Source organism: Cherax quadricarinatus, chromosome 17 (genome assembly GCF_038502225.1).
Source record: "Cherax quadricarinatus isolate ZL_2023a chromosome 17, ASM3850222v1, whole genome shotgun sequence".
NCBI classification, from domain to species: Eukaryota; Metazoa; Arthropoda; class Malacostraca; order Decapoda; family Parastacidae; genus Cherax; species Cherax quadricarinatus.
Genome location: NC_091308.1, coordinates 13,816,164 through 13,837,122, shown reverse-complemented (window position 1 = coordinate 13,837,122; position 20,959 = coordinate 13,816,164). Strand labels below are relative to the sequence as shown.

General features: G+C 38.0%; 1 protein-coding gene across 3 annotated transcripts in view; it reads left to right on the top strand.

Moving 5' to 3' along the window:
* Nucleotides 1–268: 268 nt before the first annotated feature.
* The window catches only part of Nt5c (5' nucleotidase C), a 141,751-nt gene continuing 121,060 nt past the window's right edge, over nucleotides 269–20,959 (top strand). For all 3 annotated transcript variants that reach the window (XM_070085804.1, XM_070085803.1, XM_070085805.1), the window contains exons 1-2: nucleotides 269–474; nucleotides 20,059–20,234. In XM_070085804.1, coding sequence (XP_069941905.1) covers nucleotides 312–474; nucleotides 20,059–20,234 — 339 coding nt within the window. In that variant the 5' untranslated portion in view covers nucleotides 269–311. The remainder of the gene's footprint in view (nucleotides 475–20,058; nucleotides 20,235–20,959) is intronic.

Sequence of the window (20,959 nt, the reverse complement as noted above, 5' to 3'; positions counted from 1 at the left end):
ATATGATATATCCATTGACCATCTGTAGATAAACAAATAAATGCACCCTAAACTACATGCACCTGTCGATATTCAGGACTAAAAAAAAATTCCCATCATCAAGATGATTACTCAACTCTGAGTCTTTATAAATAAATAAATGAAACGAGACATATAACCAAGTAAAATTAAGTTGTATGCATTTATTTTGTAAAGAATTTATAAAATATGTATACTTTTTAATGAGGTCTAAGTTAGGAAGCAGTATTCCTGAATAACCTGTGGGACTAACATAAGGTTAGAGCAGCTGACTGCAGGAGACGCTGGCAACGATGCGGTCCCTTCAAAGTATTCGTAGTCTTTTCTTGGCACCAGTGCGTTCAGGGTCGTTGCTGGAGGTAGTCACATACACTGTCATGGGCTCCTCTGCTAAACGAGAATACTCTCAAGAGTTCCTTCAGAAGTGTTATGACGACCATCGGGCGTTATGGGAGAGTGAGTCCAGGTTCTGGGGTTTTTCCTGGTTTTGTGTGTCTGGACGTTTTGCTTATTTCTGGAGATCGTTAATTAATTTTATATTGTATGGGTGCTATGCAGTGTCGACCATTAAGTTACTGTCATCAATATAACAGTCATTGCTTTGTTAGTGCCCTCGTGTAAGTAATCTTAGCCCATGGAAATATAAACACATATGCAGTATAATGTGATCCTCTATTGACAACGTTTCGCCCACATAGTGGGCTTTTTTCAAGTCACAAACATCTTGAAAAAGCTCACTGTGTGGGCGAAACGTTGTCAATAAAGGATCACATTATACTGCATATGTGTTTATATTTCCATTGTGTCGGTATTTTATACCATTTATTTCAATCTTAGCCCATATCTACCAAATAATATTGGACTTGATTATGCTGCTCAGTTCTGGTCTCTATAATTTTAGAATTGTCATAAATGCACTGGGAAATATACAGAAAAGTGTGACGAAGTTGATACCGTCTGTCAGAAAATATAGATGCAACGATATGCTAATAACATTGAATTTACATTCTGGAAAGGTAGAATTAGAGGGAACATGATTGATTTGTATAAATGGGAACAAGAATAAATAAAGGGATATAATATTTTGAAAATATTTACCCAAGATAGTACTCGCAGCAACAGATTCAAGTTGGTCAAATTTTTATTTAGGTAGGATATATACAGGGACATAACAGCTTGGCAGTAGAGTTGTAGATGAGTGGAACAAACTTTCAAGTAATGTCCCTGAAGCGAGAGCTTAGATATATTTAAGTATAAGTTGGTCAAGTACATGAGCGGGTGTAGTTGGGTGTACATTAGTCCTGCCTGGCATGGGCCAGTAGGCCTGCAGTGCTCTGCTGATAATGAAGATTTAGGAAAACACTGGCATTGTGGTAAGCAGAACTCTACAGCCAAGATAGCAGTGCCTAAGCATCTGTAAATAGGCTAACAGACTGCTTGGAGTTATATCAAGAAGTAGAAGCAACAGGAGTCCTTGGGCTATTCTACAGCACTACACATAATCAGTTATGCCTCATTTAGATTGTGGCACTGTCCTGGTTTCCACACTACAGAATGGGCACATTAAGTATATATTTGTGTGTGGGAATTTATACATGATAATTATTTATTTACACATAGGTCACTGGGTTATGTTATTAGATTGGAAATTACCTAATCTTCGATTAGTCTTAGAGACAACTAGTTTGCACCCAGCTGTATCCTTCAGATACCCTGGTTTAGGCTGATCACCCCTCCAGATTGTAAAGTTTAAATAAATGTTAATAAGGAATCTTGGGTCTTTTGATGAACTGGTTATGTTAACTACTTGTGTAAAAGCTTAATTACTATACCAAAGGACTGCATATAATATTTAACTGGAATTATTCAGGGCCAGTTGGAAAATTATTAAAACCTTATCACCCCTTCAATAAAAGATCACATGTGTATGGGATATATCAGCATATCAGATATTCTTATTTTTATACACCCTCTCCCGGTTGGTCAGATACTGACTTTAGGTGCCTGTCCAGTGCCTTCTTGAAGACAGCCAGGGATCTATTGGTAATCCCCCTTGCATATGCTGGGAGGCAATTGAACAGTCTTGGGCCCCGGACACTTATTGTGTTGTCTCTCAGTGTACTTGTGGTGTCCCTGCTTCTCGTTGGGGGAATGTTGCATCTCCTGCCGAGTCTTTTGGTTTCATAGGGAATGATTTTTTGTGTGCAGGTTTGGTACCAATTCCTCCAGGACCTTCTAAGTGTATATTATCATGTACAGTGGACCCTCGACTAACGCTATTAATCCGTTCCTGAGAGCTCATCGTTAGTCAAAATAATCATTAGTCAAGTTAATTTTCCCCATAAGAAATAATGGAAATCAAATTAATCCGTGCAAGACACCCAAAAGTATTGAAAAAAAATTTTTTTAACACATGAAATATTAATTTTAATACACACAAACTGAAGAAGACATGCACAGTTTCATGACGCTTACCTTCATTGAAGATCTGGTGATGATTGATGGGATGGGAAGAGGGAAGTGTGTTGATGGTCTTAGTGTTTAGAAGGGAAATCCCCTTCCATTAGGACTTGAGGTGGCAAGTCCTTTTTTGGGGTTACTTCCCTTCTTTTAATGCCACTAGGACCAGCTTGAGAGTCACTGGACTTCTGTCGCACAACATATCTGCCCATAGAGGCCTGTACCTCCCGTTCCTTTATGACATTCCTAACGTGTTTCACAACATTGTCAGTGTCACCATTAAACACTTGTTCAGGTTTCAGTCCTTCACTGTCTATGTACTCCTTGAATTCCTGCACATATTTTTCAGCTGCTTTTTGGTCCAAACTGGCAGCCTCACCATGCCTTATCACACTATGTATGCCACTACGATTCTTAAATCTCTCAAACCAACCTTTGCTGGCCTTAAATTCACTCACATCACCACTAGTTGCTGGCATTTTTCTAATTAAATCGTCATGCAACTTCCTAGCCTTTTCACATATGATCGCTTGAGAGATGCTATCTCCTGCTATCTGTTTTTCGTTTATCCATACCAATAACAGTCTCTCAACATCTTCTATCACTTGCGATCTCAGTTTCGAAAACATAGTTGCACCTTTGGTAAGAACAGCTTCCTTGATTGCTGTTTTCTTGGCCACAATAGTAGCGATGGTTGATTGGGGTTTTGTGTACAGCCTGGCCAGCTCAGAGACATGCACTCCACTTTCATACTTAGCAATGATCTCTTTCTTCATATCCATAGTAATTCTCACCCTTTTTGCTGTAGGGTTGGCACTAAAGCTTTCTTGGGGCCCATGGTGACTTATTTTGCAGGTGCAATCACTAAAAAGGCTGTGATAATATGAAATGTTCCGATTGTATGCTTGGAGGCGACCGCAGTGGCTGGTTGGCTTGTGAACACTGGCCAGAAGTGGACACGTCTCAAATGGAAGGAATAGTGTTGGTCGAGTTTTTTAGAGCTAATCGAGGCAAAATTTTTGCGATAAAATGTATCGCTAGTCACATTTATCGTTAATCAATGCCATCGCTGGTCAAGGGTCCACTGTATCTCTCTTGCCTGCATTTGAGGGAATACAGACCAAGGACCTTCAACTGTTCCCAGTAGTTAAGGTGCCTTACAGTACTTATGTGTGCCATGAAAGTTCTTTGTACACTCTCCAGGTCTGCAATGTCGCCAGCCTTGAAGGGGGCCGTTAATCATGTGCCACATAACATCTCTGTCAGTGACGGACCACACATATGACGGTGGTCCCATAAGATTATGATGGAACTGAAAAATTCCTAATGCCTAGTGACATCGTAGCCATCAGAGCATAACACATTAATCATGTGTTTGTGGTAATGCTGGTGTAAACAAACCTACTGTGCTGCTAGTCATATAAAAGTATAGCACACACAGTTATGTACAGTACATAATACAGTGGACCCCTGCATAACGATCACCTCCGAATGCAACCAATTATGTAAGTGTATTTATGTAAGTGCGTTTGTACGTGTATGTTTGGGGGTCTGAAATGGACTAATCTACTTCACAATATTCCTTATGGGAACAAATTCGGTCAGTACTGGCACCTGAACATACTTCTGGAGTGAAAAAATATCGTTAACCGGGGGTCCACTGTACTTTATAATGATGATAAACAGCTAGGTTTTACCATACAGCCTAGGTGTGTGGTAGGCTTTACCATCTAGATTTGTGTAAGTGCACTCTGTGACGTTTGCACAACGATGAAATTGCCTAGTGTTGCATTTCTCAAAATGTATCTCCATCATTAAGCGATGCATGTCTGTACAGTGGTACCTTGACTTACGAGTTTTCTGAATTACGAGCTGTCGCTCAGTCAATTTTTTGCTTTGAGTTGCGAGCCAATATCTGAGTTACGAGTGAAAAAAATATTTACTGAAAATTTTTTTACCGAAAATGACATTTGGCATGAACTCTGGCCTAAATGGCACAACGAAAGATGGTTTTGGGACTTGGTACTTATAAAACGATGCTAGTGCAATGCTCTCACTGGAGGTAATTGTGTAATTATCTTTAGTTATTCTACAAAAAAAAAAATAATAAAGTTGCTAAGTTTTTGACCTTTGCAAAATATCTTGCCCTTTACTTCCACACAAATCCCAAAATACAGTGGAACCTCTACTTGCGAGCATGTCCACGTGCGAGTTTTTCCAAATACAAGCAGCCGATGGGTCGATTTTTTGCTTCCATACGCGAGCAAAATTGATCTCGGGAATTGTATCTCATTTGTTTGTGGGACTATCTTATTGAAACTTGGGCAATGTATGATGGAAAGATGGTTTTTATGGTTGTATTCTCTTTTTTTTGGTGTCATTTGATAGAATGGAAGATATATTACAGAAATAGATATGATTTTGATTGCTTTCATGATGAAAAGTGCCTTGAAATTGAGCTCAGCCTAGGAGAAATGGTCCATTGCTTGGCTGTTCAGTGTAAACAAATGATGTCACTGTCCATTCCAATATGCAGTCATGAATGGGTTGACATATTTATACAATTATTGCAATAAGGAATAACAGTAAATCTTGTATTTTTTGTGTGAATGAAAATTACAAATAATTTATATAATAATAATAATAATAATAATAATAATAATAATAATAATAATAATAATAATAATAATAATAACAATAATAATAATATGTATAATAATAATATGAATAATAACAATACGTATAATAATAATAGTATATGTAATACAATAATAATAATTATAATAATAATATGTATAATAATAATAATACATATATAATAATAATGTATTACATATATGTAATAATTATAATAATAGACGGCTTCAAAAGGCCGTCACTAGATGGCAGTGTTTATAAATAACAAAAAAAGGGCACAATACTGTGACTGGAACGATACACAAATAACCCGCACATAAAAGAGAGAAGCTTACGACGACGTTTCGGATCGAAACGTCGTCGTAAGCTTCTCTCTTTTATGTGTGGGTTATTTGTGTATGGCAGTGTTTACCACAACAAAGAGGGAGCGGTTGTGGCCGCCTCCACCTGTTACATAGTGACATATTTTATTCATTCTAGAGTATATATCGTGTTTCTATGTTATTTATATTGTCTGTTATGTCATATTAGATGAACTGTGATATATAAATAAGCCGTATAGATGATATTAGTGAAATTATTCATGAAGAATTTTGCCCGGTGTCCAGACAAACTCTCGTCCACCGCCGACACCGCCCATACCACTACATGAATGACATATTTTACTCATTCTAGAGTATATATCAGGTTTCTATATTATTTATATTGTTTATTATGTCATATTAGATGAAGTGAGATAGATAAATAAGCCTTAGAGCTGATATTAGCGAAATTATTGAAGTACAGAATTCCACTGGAACAGATTAATTGCATTTCAGTTAATTTAAATGAGGAAAATTGACTCAGCAAATGAGCAAATCCAGTGGAACGGATTAAACTCGCAAGTAGAGGTTCCACTGTATTTGGAATATTTCCAATATTTCACAAGCCAATTGTAGAACAATCATTTTTTTTTATGACTCCTGTCAATATTATTGCATTTACTTCAATAATAAATGTTGATCTTTGTGAAATAAGTCAATAACTTGCATTTGAGATATTCATACATCACTGCACTAGTGATCTAGTGCAGTTAACCTCCCAGAAAGTGTTTTCTCTTACCCAGGACCAAAGAACATGTTATAGGAAGGAGCAGAAATAATTTTATATGCTCGGACTGGTCCTGGACACTTGCCATATTATGGCCTATTTTATTCATTCTAGAGTATATATCGTGTTTCTATGTTACTTAGTGTTTGTCATATTAGATCAATTTTGATAGATAAATAAGCCGTAGAGGTGGTTTTTTTGGGGGTTGGAACAGATTAATGGCATTTCAGTTAATTTCAGTGAGGAAAATTGATTTGACATACAAGCAAATTTTATTATATGTATTTTATACCTATATACTGTACACCATTCATTATCGTGCATTGTAATTACATATGATTACATTGTGGTTACATGTTTCTGTTCCTTATACAGTAGTATATCTACTTATTTCTCGATACAGTTGCTGAACATGCCAATGACTGATAAACATGATAAAGAGCAGTGAATGGAAACAAGACAAAATGTGTGTTGCAAAAACTTGTGGTGAGGACTGACTGCTCTCCTTGAGACACTGTTTGATAATGTAGTTCTCAACTAATTCAGTCTCATTGGTATTATGTAGTCTATTTGATCAATAGTTAAATTCTATTCTGTTAATTGATTAAATTCATTTACTTAGTATATTTTTGGCCTATTTTGCCATTGAATTTTACATAACTAATACCATAGGCACTTTAAACTGTGCATCTGTCTATGGCTGTACAATTCAGTAGTTATATTTTTCAATTTGAATTTCTTTGTTAAAGTACATGACATGGTCTCTCAATAATCTTGAAGAATGCCTTTGCTGTGCTGCTGGCAAAACCCTTCATAGACAGTATTGTGACAGTCTTGGCCTGCAGGCCACCGTAAATTATGTTTGCTGGAGCTTGACCATAATCCATTTTGGAAAAATTTGTATTGATTTTCTGTGACTTTAAATTGCAGTTTTTTCTAATGTTGCACACTGACCATGGCCAGTGATGCACTTATTTCAGGGAAGGGAAGGCACGTATAATTGAGCAGTACGTTACTGCTCATGATCTGTTAGGGATACATTCTGCGAGACTCTCATAGATTAAAAATTCACGTTTATTGATCCAGTGCTTGAATAGAAAAAAAATCCTGTATGAGGACAGGGCCCTGTTGCCCCTGTACCAAAACAATGTTAGCCAAACATTTTGTACAATTTTCGGTTGGTTGTAATACAAATTGGTCACCAAATCGATACTGTGTACAGCATAATATGGTGGACTGCTGATTTGGGATAGTGGATAGTAGTGAGTAGAAGATAATCAAATAGCTTGTGTAAAGCCAAAATTACAGATGTAGAACTTGAAATTGGCAAGAGACTCCGGTATAGTACACTACTTAAATAAGGTTAAGGAACTATTTCTTGCATTGGAAATACCAAGTGATTTGAGGAATGATGTGACTTGTGTTGCAATTTTTTTTTTTTTTTTTATTATCACTCTAGCCGATTCCCACCAAGGCAGGGTGGCCCGAAAAAGGAAAATTTTCACCATCATTCACTCCATCACTGTCTTGCCAGAAGGGTGCTTTACACTACAGTTTTTAAACTGCAACATTAACACCCCTCCTTCAGAGTGCAGGCACTGTACTTCCCATCTCCAGGACTCAAGTCCGGCCTGCCGGTTTCCCTGAACCTCTTCATAAATGTTACTTTGCTCACACTCCAACAGCACGTCAAGTATTAAAAACCATTTGTCTCCATTCACTCCTATCAAACACGCTCACGCATTCCTGCTGGAAGTCCAAGCCCCTGGAACACAAAACCTCCTTTACCCCCTCCCTCCAACCTTTCCTAGGCCGACCCCTACCCCGCCTTCCTTCCACTACAGACTGATACACTCTTGAAGTCACTCTGTTTCGCTCCATTCTCTCTACATGTCCGAACCACCTCAACAACCCTTCCTCAGCCCTCTGGACAACAGTTTTGGTAATCCCGCACCTCCTCCTAACTTCCAAACTACGAATTCTCTGCATTATATTCACACCACACATTGCCCTCAGACATGACATCTCCACTGCCTCCAGCCTTCTCCTCGCTGCAACATTCATCACCCATGCTTCACACCCATATAAGAGCGTTGGTAAAACTATACTCTCGTACATTCCCCTCTTTGCCTCCAAGGACAAAGTTCTTTGTCTCCACAGACTCCTAAGTGCACCACTCACCCTTTTCCCCTCATCAATTCTATGATTCACCTCATCTTTCATAGACCCATCCGCTGACACATCCACTCCCAAATATCTGAATACATTCACCTCCTCCATACTCTCTCCCTCCAATCTGATATCCAATCTTTCATCACCTAATCTTTTTGTTATCCTCTTAACCTTACTCTTTCCTGTATTCACTTTTAATTTTCTTCTTTTGCACACCCTACCAAATTCATCCACCAATCTCTGCAACTTCTCTCCAGAATCTCCCAAGAGCACAGTGTCATCAGCAAAGAGCAACTGTGACAACTCCCACTTTGTGTGATTCTTTATCTTTTAACTCCACGCCTCTTGCCAAGACCCTCGCATTTACCTCTTAAACCCCATCTATAAATATATTAAACAACCACGATGACATCACACATCCTTGTCTAAGGCCTACTTTTACTGGGAAATAATTTCCCTCTTTCCTACATACTCTAACTTGAGCCTCACTATCCCCGTAAAAACTCTTCACTGCTTTCAGTAACCTACCTCCTATACCATACACCTGCAACATCTGCCACATTGCCCCGCTATCCACCCTGTCATATGCCTTTTCCAAATCCATAAATGCCACAAAGACCTCTTTAGCCTTATCTAAATACTGTTCACTTATATGTTTCACTGTAAACACCTGGTCCACACACCCCCTACCTTTCCTAAAGCCTCCTTGTTCATCTGCTATCCTATTCTCCGTCTTACTCTTAATTCTTTCAATAATAACTCTACCATACACTTTACCAGGTATACTCAACAGACTTATCCCCCTATAATTTTTGCACTCTCTTTTGTCCCCTTTGCCTTTATACAAAGGAACTATGCATGCTCTCTGCCAATCCCTAGGTACCTTACCCTCTTCCATACATTTATTAAATAATTGCACCAACCACTCCAAAACTATATCCCCACCTGCTTTTAACATTTCTATCTTTATCCCATTAATCCCGGCTGCCTTACCCCCTTTCATTTTACCTACTGCCTCATGAACTTCCCCCACACTCACAACTGGCTCTTCCTCACTCCTACAAGTTGTTATTCCTCCTTGCCCTATACACGAAATCACAGCTTCCCTATCTTCATCAACATTTAACAATTCCTCAAAATATTCCCTCCATCTTCCCAATACCTCTAACTCTCCATTTAATAACTCTCCTCTCCTATTTTTAACTGACAAATCCATTTGTTCTCTAGGCTTCCTTAACTTGTTAATCTCACTCCAAAACTTTTTATTTTCAACAAAATTTGTTGATAACATCTCACCCACTCTATCATTTGCTCTCTTTTTACATTGCTTCACCACTCTCTTAACCTCTCTTTTTCTCCATATACTCTTCCCTCCTTGCATCACTTCTACTTTGTAAAAACTTCTCATATGCTAACTTTTTCTCCCTTACTACTCTCTTTACATCATCATTCCACCAATCGCTCCTCTTCCCTCCCGCACCCACTTTCCTGTAACCACAAACTTCTGCTGAACACTCTAACACTACATTTTTAAACCTATCCCATACCTCTTCGACCCCATTGCCTATGCTCTCGTTAGCCCATCTGTCCTCCAATAGCTGTTTATATCTTACCCTAACTGCCTCCTCTTTTAGTTTATAAACCTTCACCTCTCTCTTCCCTGATGCTTCTATTCTCCTTGTATCCCATCTACCTTTTACTCTCAGTGTAGCTACAACTAGAAAGTGATCTGATATATCTGTGGCCCCTCTATAAACATGTACATCCTGAAGTCTACTCGACAGTCTTTTATCTACCAATACATAATCCAACAAACTACTGTCATTTCGCCCTACATCATATCTTGTATACTTATTTATCCTCTTTTTCTTAAAATATGTATTACCTATAACTAAACCCCTTTCTATACAAAGTTCAATCAAAGGGCTCCCATTATCATTTACACCTGGCACCCCAAACTTACCTACCACACCCTCTCTAAAAGTTTCTCCTACTTTAGCATTCAGGTCCCCTACCACAATTACCCTCTCACTTGGTTCAAAGGCTCCTATACATTCACTTAACATCTCCCAAAATCTCTCTCTCTCCTCTGCATTCCTCTCTTCTTCAGGTGCATACACGCTTATTATGACCCACTTTTCGCATTCAACCTTTACTTTAACCCACATAATTCTTGAATTTACACATTCATATTCTCTTTTCTCCTTCCATAACTGATCCTTCAACATTACTGCTACCCCTTCCTTTGCTCTAACTCTCTCAGATACTCCAGATTTAATCCCATGTATGCAAAATAAGATTTGTTTGGATTTTTGACCCAGAGGGTTAGCCACTCAAGATAACAATAACAAGTATATTTTAGCATGATACATGTTTGTACAAAGGAGTGTAACAATTTGGTGAACATGCCGAAAGTCCTTTTATATGCAGAGCATTTCAGGCAAGCTTAAGATCAATTTAAGATTAATAAGACAATAACAGTGCTGTAATTTCACATATGGTCATTAGTGAGTTAAAGTGAGTAGAAGAAAATTAAATATTCAACTAGTTCACTCTGTATGGCTTCAGTAAGTTTGGTAGAGAATAATTACAGTTTTGCCATAGTATATAAAAAATATAGTACAAGTTTGCCATCACAAATCCAGCAGTCAGACATCCATTTCTATCAGTTATTCAGCACTAATTTCAGCTAGCATAATTTCAAATTTTCAGGGTCACTACACCAACCTGCTGGTATTGTTTGGTGGTGCTACTTGCTGCATAAGTCACTCCAATTTCTTTTTCTCCATTTATTATTATAATCTGCTTGCTTTTAGCCCTAGCCATGGTTCCAATGAATAAAAGAAATGCTTCTTGTTGTGTAAAGCACATACACGGTACATTGTCCATAAAAGATAAGGTGGCTTTGAAGCCACTGTCGGTTGCCATGAGCTCAGTCTCATGATGCAGGGGAATATGCTTTATTATTACACTAATATCAACACTACAGCTTATTTGCCTATCACAGTTGATATAATATGACATAATAAACAATATAAATAAATAAAAACATGTTAAATACTCCAGAATAAATAATCTTTGGCATAATACCGAGCAGTTCGACGAAGGTACGAAGAGGATATGGGATACAAGTACAGTGGACCCCCGAGTTTCGTGATTAATCCGTTCCAGAGAGCCTGCCGAAAGTCGAAATTCACGAAACTCAAAACCATTTTCCCCATAAGAAATAATGGAAATAAAATTAATCCGTTCCAGACACCCAAAAATATTAAAATATTTTTTTTTTTTTTTCAAATTAAATAAAGATTTACATACTGAAACCAATCAGAAATTAAGTACATGCATATAAAAAATAATAATAACATTACACTTACCTTTACTGAAGACTTCTGGGTGGATGGAAGACAGGAGGAGGGGATAGGAGGAAGGTGTACACTATTGTTTGGAAGGAGAATCTCCTTCCATTAGGACTTCAGGTAGCAAGTCCTTTTCTGGGGTTACTTCCCTTCTTCCTTCAATGCCACTGGGAACAACTTGAGTCACTGGACCCCTGTTGCACAAAATATCTGTCCAGAGAGGTCTGTTTCTGGCATTTCTTTATGATTTGCCTGAAGTGGGACAAGGTTTTGTCACTGAACATGTTGCAGATATGGCTTGTTTCAGCTTGGTCAGAGTGATACTTTTCAACAAAACTTTGCAACTCATTCCACTTTGAACACATGTCCTTAATCACCGAAGAAGGCACCTCCTTCACTCTCTTTTCCTCCTCCTCTGAAGCAAGTTCCTCAGCTGTGGTCTGATGCTGTTCCAGTTGAAGCTCTTGCAGTTCGTCAGTGGTTAGCTCTTCCCTGTTGTCCTCCACCAACTCTTCCACATCCCCGTCACTCGCCTCCAACCCCATGGACTTGCCCAATGCCACAACACCTTCCACAACAGGCAGAGGGTCGGCAGGGTCAGGGTCTGCCTCAAACACTTCAAAGTCCCTCTGGATTGTGTTCTTCGCTTTCTTTACCAAAGGGCTTGCACTAGCTTTCCTTGGGCCCATGGTGACTTTTTTAGCAGTTGCAATCACAACAAACAATGGATTATTACGTATGAACCCGCAGGGTGATGGTCACATGTTGGTAAACAGTGGCACACTGAGGGTGAATGGCATGGGAGACTGGCTTTGTGTGCGCGGTGACGGGCGGATGGGTACCAGATTGTCGCTGAATCACGAATCTAATTACGAAACTCGAGGTCAAATTTTGCCGAAAGTCGATGCTGCCGAAACTTGGGGGTCCACTGTACCATTCTCCCATCCCTGTCTTGGGGGCTTACCAGGAGAGTTTACTTGGAGAGAGAAAATGGAGTATAGCACAGGGCTAACTGTGATATACACTCGTACTGCACCATAAAACTGAAATAAAAAAGCTATTTTTCTCTTTATTGATTATCATACATAGCAGCACGTGTGTAACCTAGGATAACCCAAAAAAGTCAGTGGCTTATTTCTAGTACCTAACTTGGGCTAGCCATATATGATTTTTGGTAAATATTTGATTCCCAGCCAGGGTAGAAACATTGGGCATGTTTCTTTACACCTATTGTCTATGTTCACCCATCTTAATCTTAAAATAATAAATCCTAACTAGTCATAAGTCTGCCTATGATACTCCAATATAGACACTTTGTATTGTGCCAAAACAAAAGCATTCACATTGCTAAACTCGCCAATTATGATGTAGTCACTTTGCCTTAATACCATGATCTGTAAGGATTTAATGTTAAGAATTAATCTAAGTCTGCTCGAAATGCCTAGCCATGCTAGGTGTCCTAGTGGCCCCCTCTGTAATTAGTATCTTATAACATGTAAACCACACAATACCCAAAACCTGTAAACCCCATATTGTAACCCTTATAGAGAATAAAGTTGAACTGAATTGAATTGAACTGAATCAGTAAATGGGTACCTGTGTGTTATTGAACTGGTGTGGGTCTTATCCTGGGACACTGTCCTAATTTGCCTGAAATGCTTAACATAACAAGGGGCTTTCTAATATAGCAGTATGTCACTGATGTCAGCTAGGCCTGTATACCATGTACGTGTACTTGTAGTAAATAAAGATACGTATTATTATTATTATTACGTATTTATTATTATAGTTTTTCTCTCGGTTGTTTGTTGGGCTATCTTATTGAAACTTGGGCAGTGTATGATGGAAAGATGCTTCTTAATGTACACCAAAAATGAAAGAAATCAGACCATAAGTAAAGGAGTTCACTTCTTAGCCATTAGCAGCCCCATAGCGGTATTTTTTTGTGTGGTTTTTATGTTTTTTTTTTTTTTTTTTTTTCTGATTTGATAGAATGGAAGATATATTACAGAAATAGATATGACTTTGATTGCTTTCAAGACGAAAAGTGCCTTGAAATTGAGCACAAAGTAGCGGAAATGTTCCATTCTTTAGCAATGTTCAAGAGTGAACAAATGATATCACTGTCTAATGCGTGTGCTCCTGCCACTCCAAATTCCAATATGCAGTCAAGAATGGGTTGACATTATTTATACAATTATTACAATAATGCAGTAGTCTGCATAACAGTAAGTCTTCTATTTTTTGTGTGAATAAAAATTCCAAATGGTAAGCAAGAGTAATATAAGAGGGGCCTGGAGCCATGACTGATGAACAGAAAATGTTATTTTAGTGCCAGGAATGTCTGCATTGTTTATTCTGGACCCTGTTTTGCATTGGCATCTGTTGAAATTTGTGTGAAATTGGTCAAATTGCCAATTTCTGACCACTTTATTGGGTAGTTGAAATAAGTGAATGGGCAGTTTCTTGTACTCAGTCGACAGAATAGAAGTAAATAAGTAAGTTTATTCAGGTATACACAAATACAGTTACATAGATTATCATACATAGCAGCATATGTATAGAGAACCTAGGATAACCCAAAAAAGTCAAAGTGACTTATTTCCAGTACCTAGCTTGGCCTTGCCATATATGATTTTTGGTAAATATTTTTTTTTCTCAGTTGTTTGTTGGGTTATCTTATTGAAACTTGGACACTGTATGATGGAAAGATGCTTCTTAATGTACACCAAAAATTAAAAAAAAAAAAGGACAATACATAAGGAAGTTCACTTCTCAGCCATTAGCCGCCTCTTTGCGGTATATTTTCATATGGTTTTTATGGTTGTATTCTCGTTTTTTTTTTTTTTTGTCTCATTTGATAGAATGCAAGATATATTACAGAAATAGGTATGATTTTGATTGGTTTCACGATGAAAAGTACCTTGAAATTGAGCTTAAAGTTGCGGAAATGTTCAATTTTTGCCAATGTTCAATGAACTTTGTGTAAGTCAAGTTGGTTAATTTTATTAACCCTTTCAGGGTCGACAGGCCCTCTCCGAGACTTGTTCTCAGGGTCGACCAAGTTTAAAAAAAAAAAATTATTTTATGAAAAGATAGAGAATCTTTTCCCGACCATAATGACACCAAAAGTATGAAACTTGATGGAAAATTTACGGAATTATGCTCTCGTGAAGTTAGCAGTCTCAACGATGTTTACGCATCGGCGATTTTGCCCATTTGAGCCCTATTTTCGGCCAATTCCAGTGTACTAGTCGACAAAAATCATAACTATTTCGCTAGAACTCCATTCTCTCTATCGAATGAGTACAAGAAACCACCCATTTACAGATTTCAACTATCCAATACAGTGGTCAGAATTTAGCAATTTTGCCAATTTCACACAAATTTCAAAAGATGCCAATTTCTGAATAGGGTCCAGAATAAACAAAGACATTCCTGGCACTAAAATAACATTTTCTCTGTTCATTAGTTACATCCCCAGGCCCCTCTTACATTCTTTTGCTTTCCACTTTGAATTTGTATTCTCACAAAAAAATAGGAGATTTACTGTTATGCAGACTACTGCATTAGTGTAGAAATGGTATAAATAATATCAGCAAACTTGTGAAAGAATATTAGACTCGCCAGTTGACGTGTATTGGACGCTTGGCATGATTTGTTTACTTTTGATCTTTGGTAAAAATCGAAGATTTCTGCTACTTTGAGCTCAATTTCAAGGTACTTTTCATTGTAAAACCAGTCAAAATCATCTCAATTTCTGTAATATGTCTTCCATTCTATAAAATGAGACCAGGAAAACTAGAATACAACATTAAATACCATACGAAAATACAGTGCAAAGTCGCTGTTTTAATCCAAAAACACGGTCAGTTTTTTTTTTCTCTCATTACGCACTGTGTGCTGCAGGATTTTTTTTATACTGCGCACACTGACCACATAGACCCATTCTTTCATATGTAGGCCTACCAGCTTTCTCTCACTAGATTTGAGGGCACTAGAATTTATACGTACTAGTACATCATGGACACTGGTGCGTAAGCCGTACTAGTACGGCCGAAACCCTGAAAGGGTTAAGTGTATTCTTACTTAACCGCTCTGTAATCCAGCAAACTCAGTAATCTGGCACACTACAGGTCCCAATGATGCCGGATTTGTGATGACGGACCTGTACATGTATATTGCCCTGTTTGAACCCTTTAACTGAGTACATACATTTGTAGCATGAGCAACTGAGCATAAACGCAGTATTATGCATAAATCACTGAAAGTTCAAAGGAAGCTTCTTAGCTGTTGTGCATCAAATTTATGTCCTGCCAAAAACTTTTGTGTCCTTTATACCACAACAGAGAGAATATTTAGTAATAATCTGGCAGTCATGCAGTGAGGATATAGCTTTTTGAGGGAGAGGTCATATCGGTTCTTGGTATAATAGTACTCCAAATTGCAGTGGTATTGATACCAGCAGTGCTGTATTACAGTACAACATACAATATCAGGGTTTTGTTAAGACTTAAAAAGTTTGTACAGTATGTGTAAATTTATCAGATTCTTGTCAATACTGCCTCAGATGCATTAGTGTCAAGCTTCATGTTGATACCTCATGTCAGCTTGGTTCATGGGCTATCACACAGTGAGATGCGTAAAAGTAATAATTAACCCTTTGACTGTTTTGGTCGTATATATATATATATATATACAGTGGACCCCCGCATAGCGAACGCCTTGCATAGCGAACAATCCGCATAGCGAACGCTTTGTTCGCTGAAATTTTGCCCCGCATAGTAGACAAAAACCCGCTCAGCGAACTTCGTCCGAGACGCGTCCAATGTGGGCCCTCAGCCAGCCTCACATGTGCCGCCCGTCCCATTGTTTACCAGCTAGCCTCCGCGGTAACATTCAAGCATACACTCGGAATATTTCGTATTATTACAGTGTTTTCGGTGCTGTTTCTGGAAAATAAGTGACCATGGGCCCCAAGAAAGCTTCTAGTGCCAACCCTGTGGTAAAAAGGGTGAGAATTAGTATGGAAATTAAGAAAGATTTTGAAGGGTTTGGGGCTAACCCTGAGAAGCCTATGCCAGTTGTGGAATCCATTGTGCCTACTTCAAAAATTAAGGAAATGTGTGCACAGTGGGTTGAACTGCAAACCTTTATGGATGAAAATCACCCTGACACAGCTGTTGCAAGCCGTGCTGGTGACTATTTCAATGACAATGTTATGGCCCATTTTAGGAAAGTCTTGAAGGAACGGGAGGTACAGAGCTCTATGGACAGATTTGTTGTGCGACAGAGGTCCAGTGACTCTCAAGCTGGTCCTAGTGGCATTAAAAGAAGAAGGGAAGTAACCCCAGAAAAGGACTTGCTACCTCAAGTCCTAATGGAAGGGGATTCCCCTTCTAAACAGTAAGAAGATAATGCTCTCCCCTCCTCCCATCCCATCAATCATCACCAGATCTTCAATAAAAGTAAGTGTCATGTAATTGTGCATGCCTTTTTCAGTTTGTGTGTACTAAAATTAACATTTTTTTGTGGTAAAAAAAATTTTTTTCATACTTTTGGGTGTCTTGCACGGATTAATTTTATTTCCATTATTTCTTATGGGGAAAATTAATTCGCATAGCGAACATTTCGCATAACGACCAGCCCTCTTGCACGGATTAAGTTCGCTATGCGGGGGTCCACTGTATATATATATATATAATGTATATATATATATATATATATATATATATATATATATATATATATATATATATATATATATATATATATATATATATATATATATATATATATATATATATATATATATATATATATATATATATATATATATATATATATATATATATATATATATATATATATATATATATATATATATATATATATATATATATATATATATATATATATATATATATATATATATATATATATATATATATATATATATATATATATATATATATATATATATTATGTATGTATGTATGTCTTACGAGCCACCGTTTTTGACGTATTACCTGGAGTTTACCTGGAGAGAGTTCCGGGGGTCAACGCCCCCGCGGCCCGGTCTGTGACCAGGCCTCCTTAGGTCAGTGTCCCAGGATGCGACCCACACCAGTCGACTAACACCCAGGTACCCATTTTACTGATGGGGAACATAGACAACAGGTGGAAAGAAACACGTCCAATGTTTCTACTCTGGCTGGGAATCGAACCCAGGCCCTCACCGTGTGAAGCGAGAGCGTTAACCACCAGGCCACCAGAGCCCGTATACATAATCATAAATTCTAGCGGCTTCAAATCAAGCAGGAGAAAGCTGGTAGGCCCAGATGTGAAACAATGGGTCTGTGTGGTCAGTGTGCACCATATGAAAAAAATCCTACAGCATGCAGTGCATAATGAGAAAAAAAAAGACTTTTTTTTTTTAAATAAAGAGTCGACTTTGTGGTCTATTTTCGTATAGTATTTAGATAAGATAAGATAAGATTTCGTTCGGATTTTTAACCCCGGAGGGTTAGCCACCCAGGATAACCCAAGAAAGTCAGTGCGTCATCGAGGACTGTCTAACTTATTTCCATTGGGGTCCTTAATCTTGTCCCCCAGGATGCGACCCACACCAGTCGACTAACACCCAGGTACCTATTTGCTGCTAGGTGAACAGGACAACAGGTGTAAGGAAACACGTCGAAATGTCTCCACCCGCCGGGAATCGAACCCGGGCCCTCCGTGTGTGAAGCGGGAGCTTTAGCCACCAGGCCACCGGGCTGTATTCTCGTTTTCTTGGTCTCATTTGATACAATGGAAAACATATTATAGAAGTAGAGGTGATTTTGATTGGTTTTACTATGAAAAGAACCTTGAAATGGAGGGCAAAGTAGGGGAAATGTTAGATTTTTGCTGAAGTTCAAAGGTAAACAAATGTCATTTTCCAATATACATGTATGTCCAAGTAGCCATTCTAATATGCAGTCATGAATGGGTTGACATTATTTATACAATTATTACAATATTGCAGCAGTATGCATAACAGTAAATCTTCTATTTTTTGTTTGAATAAAAATTCAAAATAGAAAGCAAGAGTAATATCAGAGGGGCCTGGAGACATGACTGATGAGCAAAGGAAATGTTATTTTAGGACCAGGAATGTCTGCATTGTTCATTCTGGACCCTATTTTGAAATTGTCATACTGTATTTTTGAATTTTCATGAAATTGGCCAAATCGCAAATTTCTGACCACGTTATTGGGTAGTTGAAATCGGTAAATGGGCAGTTTCTTGTATTCAATTGATAGAAAAACTGGAGTTCTAAAGAAATAGCTGAGTTTGGTCGATTGGAACAATGGAATTAGCCGAAAATAGGGCTCAAAGTGGGCAAAATCGCCAATTCATAAATGTCGCTAACTTCGTCAGTTTTCCATCAAATTTCGTTCTTTTGGTGTCATTGCAATTGGAAAAAGATTCTCTATCATTTCATAAGATTTTTTTTTTTCTTTTTTTTTTCCCCTCCCCCCAACACCAGGAGACACCTCAGGATTTGGGGTTGCGACAGTCAAGGGGTTAAGCTATGTATATACTGGTAGTTCACATACTTTAATACTTCAGAAAGAATGAATAAAAGTATTTTTCACATAATTTGGTGCTGTTTTAGATTGCATCACCCTGAATTACAGGGGTCCCCTAACTTAGGAATGCCCATGTTAAGAACCTCTGCTCTTACTACTTAAGGTCCATAAGAAATAATCCATTATATAAAAATAATGGTTTTACAAATGCCAGTCCATTGTTAAGGACATGTGACACATCCAGCCTTTGTACTATTGTTTTCTGTTAGAACACGTCTGGTAGTTATACTCTTTTACATTTATCCTCATTCTCTTATACTCTTTTATACTTACCCTCATTCTTAATTGAACCTGAATGCTTCCCATTTCCCAAGCATTATATGACCCCTATAGGTTTAGTGCTTCCCTCTGATGAGATTAAAATCAGTCCTAATAAGGTGGCTTGTGCTTCCATCATTTCAAACTATTACATAGTAGTTTATTTCGTTATTTTTTATGTACGAGTTTGAAGGACATTTCATAAGTAGGAATGCCAAGAATGCAACCTGTTTGTTAGTTGGATGACTCCCTGTACTAGACTTCAGTGCACCTCAACATGTAATACTAGGTATAGAGTCATTATTTCTTGCTAATTTTTCTGAAGGTGTATATAGCTTTGCATGCCTCTACTGTAATCCTATAAGAAAAACAGGTCTGTCACAGCTTCCTCTCATGCACAGTAAGTAAATACTGTAGCTGTTTTCATCTTTCAGGTAAAAAGCAACCAGAGAATGTCAACCCTAGAGCTGTTTTTGCAAGCAATGAACTAGATCTTCGAGACATTAAAGTCTATGGCTTCGACTATGACTATACTTTAGCACATTATGAAGAAGCAGTTGAACACCTAATATATGATCTTGGAAAAAATGTTTTGATCTCCAAATACAGGGTGAGTATATGCTTTGTAAATGATTTATAAAGTATGTACAAGACAGGGAAATATACGGGAGTATAGAAGTCTCAACACTTACTTGGGTGTGAAGCATGGGTCATTTACCTGGACCTGGGTTGTGAATGTTGTGGTAAGGAGGAGGCAGGAGGCATTGTTGTATCTGAAGGCAGTGTTATGTCATGATGATAGGGCTTTTTCTTCTGCCACCAGATATATCAAAGGGAGTGTCTTGCTTCTCATATGTCTGCTGAGAAAGTGAGGAGCCAGGTCTTGGTTTGAACTCAGCTCACCAGATGGTAGCACCAGGCCTAGGCAGCATGGCACAAAATACAAGCACAACACAGATTACAATATGTGGTGTAAATATTATACAGAATTCATAATTTGGAGATTAAGAGGAGGTTATTGATGTGGTTTGGATATTTAGAGAGGAAGGGGCAACAGTAGGATGACTGGGAGAGTGTATAAATTTGTAGTGGAGGGAAGGCAGGGTAGGGGTCACCTTAGGAAAGGTTGGAGGGAGTAAATGAGGTTTTGTATGCAAGGGGCTTGGACATCCAACTGTCAGTATAGCCACTGAACTCCCTATACGTATACTTGTGTAGTACAGTGGACCCCCGCATAACGATATTAATCCGTTCCTGAGAGCTTATTGTTATGCGAAATTATCGTTATGCGAATGAATTTTCCCCATAAGAAATAATGGAAATCAAATTAATCCG